The 12,178-nt window shown below is 45.0% G+C and overlaps 1 protein-coding gene across 2 annotated transcripts in view; it reads left to right on the top strand.

The window, feature by feature from the left end:
- The window catches only part of PRPS2 (phosphoribosyl pyrophosphate synthetase 2), a 28,660-nt gene that overhangs the window by 11,201 nt on the left and 5,281 nt on the right, over nucleotides 1-12,178 (top strand). Inside the window, exons 3-6 of one of the 2 annotated variants that reach the window (XM_081907692.1) lie at nucleotides 41-55; nucleotides 6,483-6,581; nucleotides 8,558-8,682; nucleotides 10,957-11,130. In XM_081907692.1, the coding sequence (XP_081763818.1) occupies nucleotides 41-55; nucleotides 6,483-6,581; nucleotides 8,558-8,682; nucleotides 10,957-11,130 (413 nt within the window). The remainder of the gene's footprint in view (nucleotides 1-40; nucleotides 56-6,482; nucleotides 6,582-8,557; nucleotides 8,683-10,956; nucleotides 11,131-12,178) is intronic. The other variant, XM_081907693.1, reaches the window with a different exon arrangement.

Genomic DNA, 12,178 nt, shown 5'->3' on the forward strand with positions numbered 1-12,178 from the left:
ATATTTCATTAATTGACTTTTGTTGTGTTTTCCTATATAGGACCAAGGTAGATGGGTAAGTGGTACTTTACAGCTATCTTGATTTAAAATGTACCATGGATTATTAGAATCTCAGCTGACCCATTTTGATCTCAACGTCAGTTTAATTGCATAATTTTTAACTACGTTTGAGCAAGCTCTGCCTCCCTTATCAAGAAAGGGAAAAAACCAGACTTAAAGTTGTACTATGAAGCCGCAGCTTTCTGCTGGCTAAAAGACTGGCTACTTCTGGAGGACACGGATGTGCTGGATTTGGAAGGTTTTAACAATGCATTTGGATGGCATGCATATTTATGGTATGACAAGGTTAAGATCAACAAGGTCTTTAAGAACCATATTGTCAGAAAAGCAATATTTAATGTCTGGACAAGATACAAAGACTTATTAGAAAACAAAACACCGAGGTGGCTGTCACCTTTGGAGGCCAAGGCCCGAAAAAGACCCAATATGGAGGCCAATTGGCCAAAATATTGGGAAATACTAGAAAGGGATGGAGACAATTGGAAACTGCAGAGTTTAGAGAAAATGAAAGATAAAGTGCGAGACTGGTTACACTATGCTCAGATTAAGGAAGTGTTTAAGATTGATAAAAAGTTAGGATTCCAGGTGGAGAAATCGAAACTGGAGACAGAATTGCTAGAACCTAAGACCAAGGTACTTTCAAAAATGTATAACTTGCTGCTGAAATGGAACACACAAGACGAATTGGTTAAATCGGCTATGATAAAGTGGGCCCAGGATATTGGGCACAACATTATGTTTGAGGACTGGGAAAGGTTATGGACTATCGGGCTGAACTTCACAGCATGTAATGCTCTGAGGGAAAATGTAATGAAAATGATATATAGATGGTACATGACCCCAGTGAAATTGGCTAAAATATACCATTCGTCTGATAACAAATGTTGGAAATGTAAGGAAAATGAAGGAACATTCTTTCACCTCTGGTGGACCTGCCCTAAAGTGAAGGCCTTTTGGGAAATGATATATAATGAGTTAAAAAAGGTATTTAAGTATACCTTCACCAAGAAACCAGAGGCCTTCCTTCTGGGCATGGTCGGCCAGAACGTGTTAAAGAAGGATAGAACATTTTTTATGTACGCTACAACGGCGGCAAGGATACTTATTGCTAAGAGCTGGAAAACCCAAGATCTACCAACACTGGAAGAATGGCAGATGCAGCTGATGGACTATATGCAACTGGCTGAGATGACTGGCAGAATCCGCGACCTGGGAGAGGAGAGGGTTGAAGAAGACTGGAAGAAATTTAAGATTTATTTACAAAAGTACTGTAATTTGGTTGAATCCTAACAAGGAAGCCAGAGCAGAAATAACTGTCTACCATTAAATTATAATTTTTTATTTGAGTTTAACCTAAATATTGCACTTAAGAGTATAAACAAGATGATAATTTGCTTGGAAAACTCGTTTTTAATGATGAGAGTGGAAGCGGGAGACGTGAGGGAGTCCGCAATAGAATGAAAAGATGTTATGAAACCTATTTTGTTTGTTAAATATGTATCTGTAAAAAATCTTAATAAAAATTTTTATAAAAAAAAAAAAAAAAAAAAAAAAGAAAGGGAAAAAACCTGGGATTTTTGCATTTCCAGATAACATTACTACTTTTTGCCAACACAACAAAGTTCATGCTGAAGTTTATATCAGACCTTTCCCAAAGTAAACAAAAAATTAGGTAACGCAGAGCAGGAAAGTTTTAAATCTAAGCCACTATTTAAGACTTATGTGTGTCTATATAGGATATTCACCGCACATGCAGAGCAAATTCCTTGATTATTGGAGAAGCAGCATAAATCAATCACAGTTTTGAAGGAGAAAACTGGAAATTGGGTTGTGTAGGCATGACACACACACACACACACAGTAGAAACATATAAGCCAAAAAGTGTGGTAGACAAGTTCACCTGTCCAGACCCAGAAGTTTGGTGTGGTTCTATAGGATGCTGGAAATTTCCAGGTTTCAGGTCTTCAAAAATATTAATGTCATTCTGAAATATTTGTTGTTTGTGTTACATAAAGGAGCTGTGACTAATAGCTTTGTCTCTTGCTCTTAATCCCAAAGTATAATTTGTAAGCAGAGAGCAAAATGTCCAGGAGCTAACTCCTTGAAGGTTCAAGAATTTGGTTTTTAGAAGGGTTTTAAAAAATGCCAACTTAGACAGTTCACTGATTTCCAGATGTTCTTTACAAAACATACATGCCAGACTAGCACTTATGAATGGTTCTTCTGTTGGCTCATTGGGTTCCCTTTTGAAGCATTGATTTGCCCCAATCAGAAAAAGAGATGCTAAGTGGAAATGTTTGCTGTACTAGAGAAGGAACAACATTTTCCCTTGGGTCAGTTTGGCTAGCAGCCCTCGAATTTTGGGTCTTCTCCTGTGTTGTGTGACTTGGCTTGTTCACTTGGGTGACTTGGGTTTACTTGCTAAGCTGTTTCCTGTAGGCACCTTTGTCATGGTGCTCTTGGACTGGAGGCACGTTGCAATCTAAATGACGTGGAACCCGATTGTGCAAGTCTCTCCTTGCCCAGTGTTTGTACTAAAAGGCGATCGCCAACATTGCACCTGCTTGCTCTTTCTCTCCTCCACCTGCATATCATCCAACCTTGAAGAGCAAATTTTTGGGCAGTTTGGGGCAGAGATGGAGGAAAGAAAGGAGAAGACCATTGTGCAAGTTAGGCTGACACAAACTGGATGCCACCCAGAGCGCTTACAATTTGGCAGCATCAACAAGCTATTATTTGAAGTAAATCTTACGCTGGTGTGTGGATGTGGTTTTCTGAATATTCAAAAAGTGACAACATATTAATGGCTTCACACGGGAAGACACCTTAGTCTTCAGAAAGTGTTAATGACCAATTTCCCTCCTTGCTAATGAGAACCAGATAAATAGCTTGGATGTGACCTATCCACAGTTGGGCTTTGAGCAGCCAGAACATCCCATGAGGCAAAGTAAAGACTTCCTACTAATTATCAGAGATGTCCTCTCTGCGCTTGTCACACTGGTGTCTTGACAAGATGTAGCTTTTAAGCAGTGGCTCTTGGTTCTGGCATCTATCAATGCTGCTTTAGCACTTCATTTTTCAGTCCCGAGATCAATAATGTACGCAGTATGTTGAACTTTGCCTCCTGGCTGCTGATGTCGCAGAATAGACAGGGAAGAGAGGTATGTCTTCAGCTATGTGCTTTGGCTGAATGAAATTCTTCACATTCTTTATAAATAGCCATATTTTTGAAAAAATATGTGTATTTGACTATATTGTCTTCCACTAATGTCACTGTTTGGATTTTCAGTTGTGTGAATTTATTCTTGAAAGAGTGGGCAGTTTGCGGTGTGTGTAATCACAAGCTCTAGTGCTATGCAGTCACCCATTCATTCTTTGTGAGAGGTGCAGAACTTCTGAGCAAACCACATTGCAATGAATGTGTACCATATGGCAGAAGCGGTTGGTGGATTGTGTCATGCATGTGACTCTGCTATGAGTAAGGGGAAGCTGATTGCCCCATCTCAGTTAAATGAGCTCAGCCCCAAATCATGGCTGTCTGTGTATCAGCTGTGCAGGTCGTGGTTTCTGTCACAGTTCTTTCTCAGTTCTGTTGGTCTGCAGTTACTTTTCTGTTCTGAGTGTCTGCTCCTCCCCCCTTTCTTTCTCTATCCCCTTTTGTCCATTTTCAGCCTTTTACAACTCTTCTTTCTTCTCCTGACTTTTTCCACTTCCTGCAGGCATTCCAACTGCTTTGCATCCTGAGCATTTGTGTAGGAATTAGGACTAGCTTCCTGAAATGAAATGTAAAAGAAGCAATAAAAAAGTTAGGGGTGTGGGGGTTCTTGGAAGAGTTGACCCTTAGTGGGACAGTTGCATTTCAAGTATTTTCAAATGCTACATTTTAGCTAGACGAATTTCTGTAGCAATACTGTATGTCCCATTCTGCCAAAATATTGCATGCTTTGACCTGAATGGGAGTCATGATAAACCTGGTGGTTGGTAAGGCAAACCTTTATGGAGGAATCAACTTGTGGTTGTGTTTTGCATCAAAAAACGGGGTGATCTGGAATGCATTCCATCCCCCCCCCCACACTTCTTAGTGCTTTCAAAGTATCTAAATGCCATTTTGGAAAAGGCCCACTTCCCAGTTAAATCTGGTTCATCATTCCTAAGAACTAAACTTCGTCACATGGGGAAATGATGTCACTGTTTACTACTTGAAGAGGAATGATTTGTTCACTGTTCAGTTCCAAACTACATGTTACCTCAGTAGCCAAATATTTCCAAATACACACTTGCTTAGGCAACACTTAATGTAATGTGTGGTGGGGGCAAGGATAGAGGACCATTTGAAATTGGTTGGGCTGCTCAGCACCATTGATACGCCTTGAAAATTCTGCCCTGCTGGTTTCTCCCCCTAGTTGTTTCAGGTATCTGAAACCAGATTTCCTTTTGGGGTTAAGGAGAATTTTTTCAAAAAAGATTTTAAGATCTTTCATAATACAATGCAATGCAATAACAAATCTAAACGAGAGAGAAGAATGCAAAGTCCTCTGTCGCAAGTAGGTCTCCATTTTTTCTCACAGCCTCCTTGTGAGATCTCTGGGGACCTGTGGTCCTCCAGGTGGATAGTTCAATTGTTTACGATGTGGTGCTGATAATCCCAAGGTTGCAGGTTCGATCCTTGAACGGGACAGCTGCTTATTCCTGCATTGCTGGGGGTTGGACTAGATGATCCTCAGGGTCCCTTCCAATTCTACGATTCTATGAAATCCAATCATCCCCAGCCAGCACGGCCAATGCTCAGGGATTAGGGGAACTGTAGTCTAATATCATCAGTTGGGCCCCAGATTTTCCACCCTTGGTTTAAAAAAACTGTCAAGGAAGTGTTTGTAAGGGGATGAGGGAAGAGCTGATCTCTTCCCTGCCCCCAGATTATCTTCACAAGGCAAATGGGTTTGAGTGGGGAAGGGAAGTTGCAGCAGAACAACAGGAAGCCAAGTGGTTCATTTGTGCAGGTCTCTGCTGCAGATTCCCCCCCCCCCCCCGTTGTGTTTCCTTATAAGAAGCCCTGGTTTTCAGCATGCGTTTGTGTTTGGCCCTGAGTTAGCAAGGGGCTTTAAAAATATCCAAAGAGATCTAAAACAGAAGCCCTTGCTTTCAGAAAAGCCAAACGATTGTGTTCAGAATCCTGAGGTGGATCTACACCGACCTGTCTAACATTATTAGAAGGGCATTAGGTATATCGTTCTAAAACGTCACAGGGCGTACTTTTAATTTAAATGGTTTTTCTTACTTCGTTGTTGGTTTATATTCGTCGAAACGCTGTTGGTGGCTCTGCAGCTCCCTCTGGTGTCACATTTTAAAAACGTATTAAGAACATTAAAAGCAATGTGTCATTTGTTCCTCTGCGTTACCACAACCCTTCCTTAACCCTTTCCTACCATTAAAAATGGTATGCAGGTGGCACTGTGGGTTTAACCACAGAGCCTAGGACTTGCTGATCAGAAGATCGGCGGTTCGAATCCCCACGACGGGGTGAGCTCCCATTGCTCGATCCCTGCTCCTGCCAACCTAGCAGTTCGAAAGCACGTCAAAGTGCAGGTAGATAAATAGGTACCGCTCTGGCGGGAAGGTAAACAGCGTTTCTGTGCGCTGCTCTTGTTCGCCAGAAGTGGCTTAGTCATTCTGGCCACATGTTGGCTGTACGCCGGCTCCCTTGGCCAATAAGGCGAGATGAGCGCCGCAACCCCAGAGTCGGGCATGACTGGACCTAATGGTCAGGGGTCCCTTTATCTTTACCATTAAAAACATGAGTGTAGATCTGCCCCTGGGTTGGGACAAGAATTGAGAGCAACAGCAGGTAACATTTGAAGTGTGTGAAGAAAGTGATTTGAACTCTTGTTGCAAGCCCAAAAAGCACACACTGGGAACTCCTTACCTGTAATAGTCTTCCTGGTGCCAATGAGAACTGAGAATGCTCAGTGGATACTAAGAGCCGCAGGATGTTGAGTGTAAGGTGTATAAAAAGGCAACTGGAAGGGGGGCTAGAGGTGAAGATGTGGCTGGAACCCTGAGCAGAAGCCCTTCTGTTAGACTGCAGCGTTTCTCAAACTTGGGTCTCCAGATGTTTTTGGACTATAACTCCCATCATCCCTGACCACTGGTCCTGCTAGCTAGGGATGATAGGAGTTGTAGTCAAAAAAACAGCTGGAGACCCAAGCTTGAGAAACACTGTGTTAGAGAATGAGGATACAGCTGCAACATTTTGTTTGCAGGTCCCACTTGCTTTATATAGAGAGATGCATAGATATAAGAAGTGTGGAAGAGCTCTGATCACTTGTCCACTTGCATCGCTTGAACCGAGAGACCTTATGACTTCCTTCTCACCCGCCCCGCAACCCCAGAGTTCATAAAACCCGTCTTTTGTTCCCTCCAGAGCCGCGCTCCCATATCTGCAAAACTTGTCGCCAACATGTTATCAGTTGCTGGAGCAGATCACATCATCACCATGGATTTGCACGCTTCCCAGATACAGGTAATGAGGATTCCTTTTCTCTCTCCTTCCTGTATGCCGCTTCCCTTTGTGTGTTTGCACTGTCATCAGGAAAATGTGTTGGGTCGTGCGCAGCTAGGTCTGCGTGCAAGCGGAATAGACACCTGCTCTTCTGCTCCTCCCACCTCCAGCTGCCCACCGCATCTGTTGTGCAGGGGTGTTTTTTGGAGGGGGATATATAGGAGGCTGTAGATGGGAGGAGAGGAAGGTGAAATCCCATTGTGTGAGTAGAAGCTGGATTCCACCCTTTGTTCTATCTATCTGTCTACTAAAATTTGTGCCCCACCTTTGTAAACAAAAAGTCAGCTTGATTGTGGAAGCAGTAAAGTGATAGTACGAACGCTCACAGCATGTCTCCAGTGCCTACTTAAAATAGGCAATATGGGCCACGTGTCATTCTCTAGGGATATGGCTCCATCATCTGAGTAGAGCAACAGGCAAAGACCCTTTTCCCTCACCCGGCTGATAACAAGGGTTTCAGAAGCTGAGTGCGGTTCTTTACTAGGTTCGAAAGGACAAGCGATTCCTGAGAAAATCCTCATTCCAGGCTGATTTAGGGCTTTAAAAACTAAAGCCACCAACTTGAGTAGAGCCTGGAGACAAGTTGGCAGCCAGTGAAGAGGATATATTCAGCTGTCATCATATGATCCACCCTGCTAGCCGCTGGTGGCAAGATTGTTGACCATCTGGACCTTCAAGAGCAGCCATGCACTGCAGCAATCCATATGTTGCAGTTGACTCTACTAAAATTGAAGCCGGGTGCAGTGATTTCCCTTGGGCAATCCTGTGGTCTCCAGGGTTGCTTTGAAGCATCATGGGCTTTGTACTGCAGTGGTCTGTTTAAATTCCAGGCTGGGGCATTTTAAATATGTAACAAGCAACCGCTATCTCTCCAGCTCTCTCTCATAAAGCCCCAGGTTGTTGACTGTCAGCTGTAGACAACACACACAGTCCTGGAGGTTTTCTCAAGGCCAAGTAAGACACCTGTGTTTTGCTCCCATGGGCTTCAAACTCCTGAGTTTGCTGTGCATGTGATGGGGGCATAATTGTGTAGGAAGGTCCAAATGGCTTCTTTCATTCTCAAAAAGTGACAGCTTTTTCAGTAGGAAGAAAGAAGTGAAGAGCAGCTCCCTTAAGTGGCAGAATCAAGAGAGGCAGAGGACCAGCCTGGATGCTAATGAGAATTGGGATGCAGTTTATTAAAATTAACACCACCCACCTTTTTGGAGTCACTAAATTTAGTCACTGTCACAAAGCAGTGGCTGTTACATGGCTGCTTAGATGCAGGCTGAAATGTATTCAGTAAGCTTTTTCCTTGCAGCTGTTGGGGTGTCCTTGCCTCTCTTGTTTCAAGCATTTCAGTGAAATAGGCATATCAATAAGAGGGTTAGATGCTAGACTGCATGACCAGCATCTCATTTTAAATGGTGAAGCACAGCCATTTAGATGTTGCACTTGGACATATATTGGAGCAAAGGTGGTATGTGCTTCTTCCCATGTCTGTATTGGCCTTTTGTTTTATATACTCTAATCAGGGACGTGCCTTCAATCACACCCCTCACCAGCCCTGCTCCACACTTCCCTCAGGTGCTTTTGCCTGGCTGGAATGTGTCCTTGTTCTGTGACAATACCTCTAGTTTGTCTGGATAAAGATGGGTGTGGTGGGTGTGTGCATATGGGAGCTTCCAGCTGAAGTGTTGCCTGCTGTGCAAAGATAAGAGTCTCATCCATTGCTCTGCCCAGTTTTGCTTGTGACCCTGCCCACTTTTCTCACTGGTCCCACTCAATACTGGCTAACAATCCCCAGGAAGTTACCTGTGAGACAATGGCTGTGGCAGAGAAAGCTCCTCATCTGCTTATTTTGCATGAGATTTTGGCAGTAGTTAGCTTGTTGATCGTATAAAGATCTGTACCTCCGTAAATTAATACCTGGCTGCCTCTTTTCTTGCAATCTACAGGGTTTCTTTGATATCCCAGTGGACAACCTGTATGCAGAACCAGCTGTGTTGCAGTGGATCAAAGAAAATATTGTAGACTGGAGGAACTGTGTCATTGTCTCACCAGATGCGGGAGGAGCAAAAAGGTAGGATGCAATCTCCAGCTAACCTGTTTTATTATATAGTTTCTGACATGCAGAACCCACCTTTTTTATGTTACGGAAGCCAAGGCAGCTTACATGCTGTTCTGCAGGTGGTTTCTCCATTCAGGCACTGACCAGACCGAGGCTTCCTTAGCTTCAGAAAAGTGCTGACCACAGGGGCCTTCAGACCGTATGCTGGGAGGAACAATCTCACCAGCATTCCTTTTACAGAGCAGAAACCACTTTGGCAATTGATGTTTATCTAAGTGATTGATGCATCGGTTGCTTAACTTCTGTAGGTGGAACATTTTTTAGAAAGCAGCGAGTTCCAAGCACTAACAAACTTACCTTCTTAAAATAATTTCTTTGTCCTGCTAAATCACGACAGAGATCCATCTAGCCTTGTTTTCACAGTGGCCAACCAGATGATTTCCAAGCTCTGCACTTTGCTTGGTGGGCAAGGCCCACTGAGTGCATCAGCTCCTGAATGCTAGGGATGCTTGTGTGAGATCCCACAGGATCATCCCAGTGCAGGAAAGGATTCAGACATTGGGACATGATATATTGTTGTTATCTTTCCTTGTTCACATGAGTTCAACACAGTACCATCCTTTGCAGCTTAAACTTGGAAGCTAAGGCAAGGTTCATTTAACTCCTAGAAACAATAATCCAGAATGCTTTAAGGCACACTGGATTTTCCCTGGTATTGCCCATTTCCTCCCCCTTAAAAACAACAATCGCACACAGTTTTTTGTAGTAAAAATTGTATTTACTTAAATAACCTCGGTCTTGAAGAAACACTTAACAGTAGCAAAATGAAGGCACGTTTATAACCACTAAGTTACAAAAGTACAAAATGTAATTTCAAATATGGTGAATGGGCTGCCCAGATCAGCAGGATGTATGGAGGGTTACCGCTTACTGCCAAAGCAGACAAAGGAAGTGATCTTACAGAGTTCTCTCTGGCAAATTTTACAGGAAAGCTCTGTGAGTCTCAGCCCTGTCATGTGCCCATCTGGCAAAACATGACTTGTTGGTTTGATTGCAATGATGTCCCACATCCAGAACTGGAGTGCTGAGCAGGGCCTTGACCCCCAAGCAAGTTGGAGAGCCTAAAGCTCTTTCCGTGCCAGGTCTGCTTGGGACCTGATTGGCGTTTTGTTTGGTTGTTTCCTTGGCAAATGTAGCTCACATCCTCTGCATTTTAGCCTCACAGCAACCTTGTGAGGCAAAGAAGCAGTGACTTGCTAGCAAGTGAGCTTCATGGCTGGCTGGGAATTTGACACACTAAACCCCTCTAAACCCACACTTGCAAAAGTTACCACTGTGATATATGTAGAAACTGCTTTCAGCTGCCAAGGCAAACATGGAATAGGCCTTTGCATTTAGGTCTTGCCAGGCATCTGAAACTCATTAGCAATGGTGCCTGCCTAACTTCTTTTGGGAGGCAGTTCCACAGGCTAGGGCCCACAATACTGAAAGCACAACTCCGCGGTGACAGGAATTCTGCTTCTGGCTGATAGAGAACCACTAATAGTGCTTCTCACCCCACCCCCAATAATGGTAGTGATAAACGTGGGATTGCACATGGTCTACTTTACTCTGGGTACAAGTACCTTGAGACTGGCCCAGGGAAGCCAGTGCAGGTCTTTCAACTCCAGCATCATATGGTGGTGGTGGTAGTCTGTGGGTTACCAAAGCCTCCTTGAGAAATTAGCCCTCTGGTTTTATTCAACGCGTGCTGAGTAGTCCCAGCCTCTCTAGCCTTTGTGGGAAGAGCAGAGAGGTCCTCTGTGGTCATGGGAGTCTTCACATGCCAGAAGGCATCCACCCACAGGACATCCTACACGACTGGGATTCTGGGTCACAAGCAAGCTTTCGCAGGTTCAGCCATATGCACAAAGACACAGGTGGTAGAGGCAAGCGAGAGCTGCTTATCATGTGCATCTTGCCATGAGAGACGTACTTAACACAAAATTCTGCACTCTAAAGAGCAAAGATTCTCTCTTGCTATCAAGCTACCCATTATGCTAAATTGAGACAGCTAATGTAATCAAATGCAGCTAATTTTTAAAATGCTCCATCAAGCCAATCTAGATCCTGATTATAAATGCTCGCCTGCCTTAAATTGAGGGGAGGTGGGGGTTGAATTTTGCTCCATGTGACTCATCTACTGCTGTTGTAACATTTTTATAGGATCTAAAAGTTTTGTTCCGATGCGTCAGTTCTTTTAATAATACAAAAGCCCTGACTATGTTTTGCTCCCGCTTGATGCAGAGTCACTTCCATCGCTGACAGACTGAATGTCGAGTTTGCCCTGATCCACAAAGAGAGGAAGAAAGCCAACGAAGTGGACCGGATGGTCTTGGTTGGGGATGTGAGCAACCGCGTAGCCATTCTTGTAGACGACATGGCAGACACATGTGGCACAATATGTCATGCTGCGGACAAGTGAGTAAAAAACTGAGGCAGACCTTCATGATGAAGAGAATCGAGTAGCAGCAGAGGTTTCTTTGGGGTGGGGAGGGGATGGGTTTCATTTTAGTTCAGAAAAAGAGATTTTGCCCACACAAAACATTGGTTTCACTGCCTGCTACGACTTAACGTATTTTTCGTCCCATAGGACGCTCCGTCCCATAGGACGCACCTAGTTTTTTGGGGGGGAAATAAAGGAAAAAAATTTTCCCTTTATTTCCCCCCCAAAAGCAGGTCGGGGAAACCAAACCAGGTCGAGGAAGGGCGCTGCACCTCCCTGAGCTTGTGGGGCTGGCCGATGTCTGCCTCAGGTGGCAGGCTGCTATCCGCAGCGTGGGGAGCCCTGCGGGGAACTCCTGCAGGGCTCCCCACGCTGCGGATGTCTGTCCGGCGCGCGGGGCGCTCTGCTTCAGTCGCCCCGCCTGCCCGGCGGCAGGCTGCTTCCGCAGCATGGGGAGCCCTGCGGAGAACTCCTGCAGCGCTCCCCACGCTGCGGATGTCTGCCCGGCGCACGGGCGCTCTGCTTCAGGGCGCCCCGCCCACCCGGCGGCAGGCTGCTATCCGCAGCGTGGGGAGCCCTGCGGGGAACTCCCACAGGGCTGCCCAGGCTGCGGATGTGCTCCCGAAGCGCCGGGCGCTCTGCTTTCAGGGCGCCCGACACTCCAGGAAGCAGGCTGCTATCCGCAGCCTAGACATCCCTGCCGGACCTCCTGCAGGGCTGCCCGGGCTGCGGATGTCTTCCTGAAGCCTGGAGAGCGAGAGGGGTCGGTGCGCACCCACCCCTCTCGCTCTCCAAGCTTCAGCGAAAGCCTGCATTCGCCCCATAGGACGCACCCAGATTTCCCCTTCATTTTTGGAGGGGAAAAAGTGCGTCTTATGGGGCGAAAAATACGGTAAGTATGTTTTTATGGGGAGCTTCAGTCTTAATTGAAATACACCGTTTTAGGAAATAGCCTGTTAATTTACTCCCCTGAGCCTACCTAGCTATATAGATGAACTTCGTAGTCAAGTCTTCATTTACAAC

Source organism: Podarcis melisellensis (genome assembly GCF_964234715.1).
Source record: "Podarcis melisellensis genome assembly, chromosome: 4".
Taxonomy (NCBI): Eukaryota; Metazoa; Chordata; class Lepidosauria; order Squamata; family Lacertidae; genus Podarcis; species Podarcis melisellensis.